This window comes from Terrapene carolina, unplaced genomic scaffold (genome assembly GCF_002925995.2).
Source record: "Terrapene carolina triunguis isolate 2854851 unplaced genomic scaffold, T_m_triunguis-2.0 Scaffold194, whole genome shotgun sequence".
Taxonomy (NCBI): Eukaryota; Metazoa; Chordata; order Testudines; family Emydidae; genus Terrapene; species Terrapene triunguis.
The window spans coordinates 10,191,790-10,201,630 of NW_020664545.1; the positions used below are offsets into that span (position 1 = coordinate 10,191,790).

Consider the following 9,841-nt stretch of genomic DNA (forward strand, 5'->3'; position numbering starts at 1 on the left):
GTACTCCGGGATCATGGCCTTGCACAGCAGTGCAGCAAATGGCCCCGGTTTCTGCAGGCTGTCCCGGAGCATCTTCTCCTTCTGGCTCTCGGAGACCTTCAGGAGGGTGATGTCTGGCATGGCTCCCTGCTGTGAATTAGGTAGGGGAAAGTTAGTATTGGGACTGCTTGCCCGTCCCTTTATAGAACTGCAACCGCCGGTTTACAGCCACGCGGTTTACAGCCGCGAGGGGGTGGGACAGGGGCAGAGTTCATGCTTGCAGGATTGCTGCCAGCAGAGACTCGCATTGCTTTCTATTTGAAAGGAGGCCAGTGCCACTCTTAAAGTTTTAAGCGGCCACAAGTCTACGGCTTACCATGTTTGCCATCTAGACAAAGTCCGGTGTCCTGCCCTGCTCCTCAGCTCGCCACAGCAAGACCGCAGGCACTGTAGGCGAGGGCCGAAAATTCGACCTTGTCCTCAGTGCGCGTGTGATAGGTGCTCTGCATGGTCTTGTTCACAGAGAAAGACTATGTTCTCTGTTCACAGATACATTGCTCTGTCTCAGGAATTCACTCCCTTTTTCCAATTCCCACAGCCACATCTGCCCAGAGGCTAGCGCACATTAGGAGGAGGAAGAAGAGGACACGGGAAGACATGTTTGCTGAACTAATGGGATGCTCCCGAGCACAGGCAGCCCAGCAGACACAGTGGAGGGAGAACTTGTCCCAAATGCACCGGGCAAACATGGAACGGGAGGAGAGGTGGCGACAGGAGGACAGGCAGGATACTCAAACGCTGCTTGGACTAATGAGGGAGCAAACGGATACGCTCCGCCGCCTTGTGGATGTTCTGCAGGACCGGAGGCAGGAGGAGAGAGCCCCGCTGCAGTCTCTCTGTAACTGCCCTGCCCCGCCACCAAGTCCCATACCCCCCTCACCCAAAGTCCAAACACGGAGGGGTGGAAGGGGCCGTGAAAAATTTCACTCCACCCCTGCGGACTGCTCTACCACTAGAAGGCTCTCATTCCCCAAAATTTGAAAAGTCCTTTCCTACCCGCCTCACACAAGACCCCGTCCAAGTTTCACCCCCCCGTTCCATGTGCGGTTGTTAATAAAGAATACGTTTCTGTTCATTTCTGTTTCCATCCTCTTCTTTTGGAGGGGAGTCTGTCTGAAGGGGGGGGAAGGGCCTTGGTCATTGGACAGGACAGTCACCTTTAGCAGGGGGCAGGTGCAGCAGCAGGGCACATATACAGTGCAGTGACTAGTTATCCTGGTCAGTCTGGGAGGTGGTTTTCATGTTTTGTGTGGTGGGGGCGGTGGTGTTGCTCTGTGACTTGGTGGCGGGGGAGGGCAGTTACAGATCTTATGCAGCGGTCCTTACCCTGCATCACAGAGCCGCGCAGCAGGGGATCTGTAACCCTCCTCCCCCTGCAAGACAGTCACATAGCCGACACATACACGCAGTCCCGGCCAGGAGGGCTGGCAGGCTCCGTTGAAACAACCAGTCCACCACCGCGGAGCCTGTCATTCCTGGAGTTTAGAGGCATCATTTGCATCACAACCCTAAACCCGCCCCCCGCCACAGTCTGTGTCCCAGGTTTAAAACATTCCCGCGAAAACAGTAATAAAGACAACGGTGTCCATTAACAAAACAGAACAGACTTTATTTTTTGGGAAGGGGGTGAAGGGGGTATGTAAGTGGAGAGGATAGTCGACGGCAACTGGGTAAAGAAAGGGGGGCAAGTTCTGCCTCTGTGTCCACAAACTTAAAAGTCACTGGGTACCCTGCTCAGCCTTGAAACTGGCTTTCAAAGCCTCCCGGATGCACAGCGCGTCCCGCTGGGCTCTTCTAATCGCCCGGCTGTCTGGCTGGGCGTAATCAGCAGCCAGGCTATTTGCCTCAACCTCCCACCCCGCCATAAAGGTCTCCCCCTTGCTCTCACAGAGATTGTGGAGCACACAGCAAGCTGCAATAACGATGGGGATATTGGTTTCGCTGAGATCACAGCGAGTGAGTAAGCTTCTCCATCTCCCCTTGAGACGGCCAAAAGCACACTCCACCACCATTCTGCACTTGCTCAGCCGGTAGTTAAACAGTTCTTTTTCTGTGTCCAGGGCGCCAGTATAGGGCTTCATGAGCCAGGGCATTAGTGGGTAGGCTGGGTCCCCGAGGATCACTGTAGGCATCTCCACATCCCCCACAGTTATCTTGTGGTCCGGGAAGTAAATACCTTCCTGCAGCCGTCTAAACAGACCAGAGTTCCTGAACACGCGAGCGTCATGAACCTTGCCCGGCCATCCGACATAGATGTTTGTAAACCGTCCCCGATGGTCCACCAGTGCTTGCAGCACCATTGAAAAGTAGCCCTTTCTATTGATGTACTGGCTGGCCTGGTGGCCCGGTCCCAGGATAGGGATGTGAGTCCCATCTATAGCCCCACCGCAGTTTGGGAATCCCATCGCAGCGAAGCCATCTATGATGGCCTGCGCGTTTCCCAGGGTCACTACCTTTGACAGCAGTACCTTGACGATTGCCTTGGCTACTTGCATGACAACAACCCCCACGGTAGATTTGCCCACGCCAAAGTGGTTCGCGACTGACCGGTAGCTGTCCGGCGTTGCAAGCTTCCAGAGGGCTATGGCCACTCGCTTCTGGACAGTCAGGGCTGCTCGCATGCGGGTGTCCTTGCGCTTCAGGGCAGGGGACAGCAAGTCACAAAGTTCCAGGAAAGTGCCCTTCCGCATGCGAAAGTTTCGCAGCCACTGGGATTCATCCCAGACCTGAAGCACTATGCGGTCCCACCAGTCCGTGCTTGTTTCCCGGGCCCAGAATCGCCGTTCAACAAAATCCACATGCCCCATTGCCACCGTGATGTCCTGGGCGCTGGGGCTCGTGGTTTCTGACAGCTCTGTGCTACTCTCCGACTTCAGGCCCTCACGGCGGTGCCGTAGCCTCCTCGCCTGATTACTCTGCATCTGCCTCAGGGTAAGGTGTATGATAAGGTGCGAGGCGTTGAGAACGGCCACAACTGCAGCGATGGTCGCAGCGGGATCCATGATCGCAGTGCTGTGGCGTCCGCGCTGTCACTGATCAAAAAGTGCGCGAACTGATTTCCCGCCGGCGCTTTCAGGGAGGGAGGCAGGGCGGTAGTGACTGACGGATGACGACAGTTACCCAAAAGCACCCTCGCCACATTTTTTTACCCAGAAGGCATTGGGGGCTCGACCCAGAATTCCAATGGGCAGCGGGGACTGCGGGAACTGTGGGATAGCTGCCCACAGTGCACTGCTTCCAATGTCGACGCTTTCCCTGGTACTGTGGACTGACAAAGTCGAATTACTGTCCTTAGTGTAGACACACACGTTCGACTTTCTAATATCGATTGCACATATTCGATTTAACTAAAATCGAACTACTCTCGTAGTGTAGACATACCCTTAGAGACTAACACATTTATTTGCGCATAAGCTTTCGTGGGCTAAAACCCACTTCATCGGATGCATGCAGTGGAAAATACAGTAGGAAGATATATATACACAGAGACCATGAAACAATGGGTGTTACCATACACACTGTAACGAGAGTGATGAGCTATTACCAGCAGGAGAGAAAAAAAACACTTTTTGTAGTGGTAATCAAAATGGCCCATTTCCAGCAGTTGACAAGAAGGTGTGAGTAACCGTGGGGGGGAAAATAAACATGGGGAAATAGTTTTACTTTGTGTAATGACCCATCCACTCCCAGTCTTTATTCAAGCCTAATTTAATGGTGTCCAATTTGCAAATTAATTCCAATTCAGCAGTCTCTCGTTGGAGTCTGTTTTTGAAGGTTTTTTGTTGTAATATTGCGACTTTGAGGTCTGTAATCGAGTGACCAGGGAGATTGACGTGTTCTCCGACTGGCTTTTGAATGTTATAATTCTTGACGTCTGTGTGGCTCATTAGACCAGATCCAGCCCTGGTGAAACTCCGCTGTAGTCAGCGAAGCTAGGCCTGGTCCCTGGCGCCATCAGATAACCACGGTGATGGTACCACGGTGGCCAGGAGTGGGCCCGGCTGCGCGATGTGGCAGATCCCAGCTATTTATCGAATGGAGCGGCCCACAGCTCCGGCACACAGAAACGGGGACGGCTCGTTAATGGGCTGTCAGCTGGAGTGGCGAGAGCCAGTTAGCGAAGGAGGGCCTGGTAATAGGAAATGACTGAAACAGACAAGAGGAGTAAGCCAGGCAGACAGGCTCATAAGCCAGATGTCAGCAGAGAAAGGCGTGACTGGATCTGTCAGGGCTCCCAGGAGAGGAGGGTGGAGAAGGGACAGGCTGCAGTAGGCTGGAGACTCACGTTGTGCTCCCCGCTGCTCCAGGCACCGTGGCTTTTGGGATGACCCCTGGCCGGGGAGGGAGGGTATAACGTGAACCCTGCGATGGCTTGTTCGAGTCTCTGGCAAGCACAGACGCCCAGCCTGCCCTCGCGTGCATTGTTGATGTTTAGTTCGATTTTCACAGCTCCGAGCTGTCAGGTACATTGACCCTACCAATAAATTGATTGCAAACTACTTTGATGAGTAGCAGCCATCTGGGACAGGGGCTGTCTTTTTGCTCTGTGTTTGTACAGCACCTAGCACTATGGTATAAAATATCACAGCAGATCATTAATTCTGCACCAATGTAAAATTAGGCTCATCACGCCATTACCTCCGCCAAGCACTCAGGGGAGCTTTGCCTGTATCCAGAAGGTTCACAAACTCCAGCTCTGGTGACCTGGCCAACAAGGGAATAGCCAGTGACCACTAAACTCATTATATGAATGGAGGGGGAAGCATGGCCTAGTGGGTAGCGAAGGACACGGCCGACTGCTGAGTTACGGGCCTGCCCCGGCCAGCGTATCCTTTGGCAAGTCACTCCAGCTTTCTGCACCTCACTTCCCCGGGCTGTAAAATGGGGCTAATAACACCTGCCTAGTGTGAAGTCTAATTAGAGTGTGTAAAGCATTGTGAGATAGACAGATGGACGCTGGCAGAGAAAGGGCAAAGGATCTGGAAGCAAGGCAGGGGAAAGACTGCAAGAAAAAAATGGGTCGGGGCGGGGGGGTTGGGGAGGATGCAGGGGAGTGCAGAGAAAAATTAAGTTGATAGAAAAATTCTAATCCCTGCAAAACGGGGACAGTTTCATCAGTTGGAGGACGAATGGAGGAGGCTAAGGCCCGTGCATTATAATTCTGGGGTCAGAGGTCGGTAGTAATCTATAATCTACAAAGAATGAATTGTACAATCTGCAGACTTTCTAATCCAAACGCTGACAAGGACGCCTCTGATCCGTGCTGTGTGAACAGCCTGTGCATGCTGTGTCTTGCAGGATGTCACACACACACACACACACACACACACACACCACACCACACCACATCACAATGGGAGTGCTGTGGGACCAAGGTGGGGCAGGAGGGCAGAGCCATTCAGTGCACCAGTCACACCACTTACAATTTACACACACATAGGGTGACCAGATGTCCTGATTTTATAGGGACAGTCCCGGTTTTTGGTTCTTTTTCTTATATAGGCTCCTATTACCCCCCCACCCCCGTCCCGATTTTTCACACTTGCTGTCTGGTCACCCTACACACACACAACGTTTGCTCCCTCTGTGTCAGGATAATCACAGGACACGTCTACACTATGGGTGCTGAACAGCACAGATATGGAGCTGTAGCAGTGCTCCTGTTGCACCATAGTGTAGACACTTCTTACAGTGATGGAAGGTTTTTTTCCCCCCCAGCATTAGATAATCCACTTCTCTGAGCAGCAGTAGCTAGATCAACAGCGTCTACACCAGGGGTTCGCCCAGCATAGCTACACCGCTCCCGAGATGTGAATTTTGACCCCTGAGCACCGTAGCTATGTTGACCGAGCTGTTGAGTTTGGACCAGGCCACAGACCCAAATGTGTGCATCTGAAAACACTGAAGCTACTCTATGCACAGACGTTGCGTCAATTTAACTGAAGGTGTGATGTTAACTCAGCGTGGGGACCCTGGTGCAACTTTGTGTGTGGGCACCGTCACATGGGTTTAAACCTGGCTTGCACCAGTTTAGCTTCCCCTTCTGAAACGAACTTTGGGTAAAATTGATATAAGAAGTTACACTGCTTTAACTGAATTGGTTTAACAGCAAAGCTTTTGCTAAACCAGTGCCACCTGTGTGTAGATGAGGCCTTATTCCAAAGGGGATCTTGAGAACAAGGGCTTGAAGGCTGCTGGGCCCCTGAGAACCATGACTTGGGACACACCCCTTTAAGGGCCAGACTCAGTTACCTGAATCACTCCGTTATCCAGCCCTGCCACAGGCCGCATGGTCTGAATTAGGTATCAGTGCGGACTTGGTGGGGGCAGGTGGTCCTGAGTGCTAATCCTGCCTCTGCCGGGTGACTTTTTGCAAGTCACTTTGCCTCCCCGTGCCTCAGTTTCCCCATCTTCAAAATAGTACTGACATTTCACAGCGGGTTGTAAGGCTTATTTAATTCATGTGTGCATAGAGCTTTGAATTCATCAAGTGCTACGTATTGTTATAGATACTGTGGTGAGGGGAGCATTAGAAGCCCTTGAGCGAAAGGTGCTAACGCAGAGTGAAGTGTTGTTAAAGAACAACAGCGTGCAAAGCTCTCAGTCAGCCGGGCCTGGAGCGTCGCGGGACCTTGTTAGCATCTCATGGGTTCAGTCGGTTAACACGGCTTCTGTCTTTCTCTTCCAGGTGCATGGGAGAATGGTAGAGCGACCATAAGATCATGCTCTACACAATGACATGTTGGCTTCCAGTCCTGGGCCTCCATTGGATTCTTCTGAGCACAGCCCCCGTGGAGGCCTGCCCGGCTCGCTGCGAGTGCGCGCCTCAGATCAAGTCGGTGGTGTGTCATCGCAAACGCCTCACCTCCATCCCCGAGGGGATCCCCACCGAGACCAAGGTTCTGGAGCTCAGCAAGAACCGGATCCGCTGCCTGAACCCGGGGGACCTGTCCCCTTACCCTTTGCTGGAGGAACTCGATTTAAGCGAGAACATCATCGTCAGTGTGGAGCCCGGAGCCTTCAGCAACCTGTTTCACCTTCAGATCTTGCGGCTCCGAGGCAACCAGCTCAAGCTGATCCCTTCTGGAGTCTTCACCAAGCTGACCAATCTCACCCTCCTGGACATCAGCGAGAACAAAATAGTCATCCTGCTGGACTACATGTTCCAGGACCTGAGGAACCTGAAGAACCTGGAGGTGGGAGACAACGACTTGGTGTACATCTCCCAACGGGCTTTCTCTGGCCTCCTAGGCCTGGAGCAGCTGACCATAGAGAAATGCAACCTGACGGCCATCTCGGCCGAATCCCTTTCCTACCTCCAAAACCTGGAGGTCCTGCGGCTCCGACACCTCAGCATCTCCGCGGTGGAAGATGGGAACTTCAAGAAGCTCTACAATCTCCTGCAGCTGGAGATCGACAACTGGCCGCTGCTGGAGGACATCTCGCCCACCAGCTTCCAGGGCCTGAACCTCACGTCGCTCTCCATCACCTACACCAACATCACGGCAGTGCCCACGGCCGCCTTGAAGAACCTGGTGTACCTCATGTACCTGAACTTGTCTTATAACCCCATCAGCACTGTGCCCAAGGGCTCCTTCAAGGACCTCCTCAGGCTGCGAGAGCTCCACATGGTGGGTGCCTTCCTGGTCTCCGTGGAGCCTCAAGCGTTCTCTGGCTTGAGGCAAATCCGCCTCCTCAACCTCTCCAACAATTTCCTCTCCACCCTGGAGGAGAGCACCTTCCATTCAGTGAACACGCTGGAGACGCTGCGCGTGGACAGGAACCCGCTGGCCTGCGACTGCCGCCTCCTCTGGATCCTACAGCGCCGCAAGACGCTCAACTTCGACGGGCAGCAGCCCATGTGCTCCTCACCCCCTGAGATCCAGGGCAACGCCCTGCGTGACTTCCCGGACTCCATACTCTTTGAGTACTTCACCTGCCAAAAGCCCAAAATCAGGGACCGAAAGTTGCAGCACATAACAGCCCGTGAAGGACAGTCTGTCTCCTTCCTCTGCCGTGCAGACGGAGAGCCCGTTCCTGCCATCATTTGGGTCTCCCCTCAGCACAGGATGATCACCACCAAGAGCACTGGGCGAGCCACCGTCTTGCCCGGGGGCACATTGGAAATCCGCTTTGCCCAGGTCCAAGACAGTGGCACCTACATTTGCATCGCTAGCAATGCCGGAGGCAATGACACCTACTTTGCCACCTTGACGGTCAAGGGGCATCCCATGGACGGCTCCCTTTATGCAAACCGGACCTTGTACCTCAGCGAGTTCAACGACACCTTCCACAACAACACGCAAGTCTTCTTAAAGTTTACACTGGACCTCAAGACCATCCTGGTCTCCACGGCCATGGGCTGCATCACCTTCCTTGGGGTCGTGCTCTTCTGCTTCCTACTCCTCTTTGTGTGGAGCCGGGGGCGGGGACAGCACAAAAACAACTTCACCGTGGAATACTCCTTCCGCAAAGTGGATGGCCCCACCACCACCGCCGGGCAGGGCAGCACCAGGAAGTTCAACATGAAGATGATCTGAGCGGCTCCAGGAGGAGGGTGGTTCCTAGTCCACTGCCTGCCGCCAAATGGGGCCCTCCACGGGCCGGGCAGGGGGTCAGAGCATCCTTCCTTTGTTTTCCAAGTGAGCACTTCGTCTCGTCAGGTGGCTGCGCTCCCCTGAGGGTCGAGGCAGTAAAACTCGCGGCGGAACCTGGCTGGGACGTTGGCTCGATTCGACCACAAGGGCTTGGAAGTGACTGGGAGGAGCGAGCGGTTTTCCTCATTGGTCTTGCCACACAACTGAACTGAGCAGAAGCATCACTGGAAACGGCCCCAGGTGCCTCCCAGCGGCTTATTCTCGTTTCTGAGCACGCCCCATCTTCTTTGAGCTGTGAGACCCCCCCAGGCCCAGGTCCCAGAGGGCAAGCGCGGGCCAAGGAGGTATGCACAGCCCTTGTGGGTCTGGGCCTCGCAACGGAGCTAACGTTCTTTTGTATCAACTATGCATTTTCCAGACCATGAGCAAGCAGCGTCTGGGCCCGGAGAACCGGCTTCCTTTTTTAAGAGACGATGTGGAACCCTTTCTCGGTTGTTGTTTATGGTTCGTTTTTAATTTGTTGGGGGGTGTTTTTTTTAAATGAATTTCCAACCGAAGTCTTCCTGTGCGACAAAGGACTCCCGCAGAGCAGAGCGAGGGCAGCTCCCGGCGGCCCTGGCACGCGCGCCAACCGGCCTGGGCGGCTCGATCCAACGCGGGGGGAGGTGCTGTGCCTGGGACGAGTTCCTCTCAGCATTCGGAAGAAGGGGAAGCCTCTGAAGCTTGCAAACCCCGGCGCCCGGGGAGGGATCGTCCCGCACAAGCAATAATAACCCAACCCGACAGTCCCTTCCGGCCGTACGGGTCTGGGCAGGCGTGAATGCCACCCCATTGGCGCTGAGCGGTATTTCACCAAAGCACGCTGGCGTTCGAAGCCAGAGACCAGGCTGCTGGTTGTGGCGGCAGCAGAAACGGGAAGCGCAGCCCCTGTGAGTTATGGCCAGGCCTCCGAAGGCTCAGAGCTGCCACTCTCCCGGGCTACACAGGGCTCTCGTGTGCATTCGCACAGGCTACCTGCTTTTAGGCTGGGCCTGGCAGCAAATTCTGCCATGTTGGCAGGAGGCTGGGAGCTCTTACGGGGGAGAGCCCGTCCCTACATCTCGAGAGGCGCGGACGAAATCTCCACGGTAAAAAATGACACCGTATGGACTGTGTCTCTTCCTGCTGCTGGCCTCTCTGGTCTGTTCCAGCCCTGCTCCTCCCCC

At 54.3% G+C, this 9,841-nt stretch overlaps 1 protein-coding gene across 2 annotated transcripts in view; it reads left to right on the forward strand.

Moving 5' to 3' along the window:
- Positions 1-8,689, forward strand: part of LINGO3 (leucine rich repeat and Ig domain containing 3) — a 36,796-nt gene extending 28,107 nt beyond the window's left edge. For both annotated transcript variants that reach the window (XM_026654978.2, XM_026654977.2), the window contains exon 3: positions 6,728-8,689. In XM_026654978.2, coding sequence (XP_026510763.1) covers positions 6,762-8,579 — 1,818 coding nt within the window. In that variant the 5' untranslated portion in view covers positions 6,728-6,761 and the 3' untranslated portion in view covers positions 8,580-8,689. The remainder of the gene's footprint in view (positions 1-6,727) is intronic.
- Positions 8,690-9,841: the final 1,152 nt, after the last annotated feature.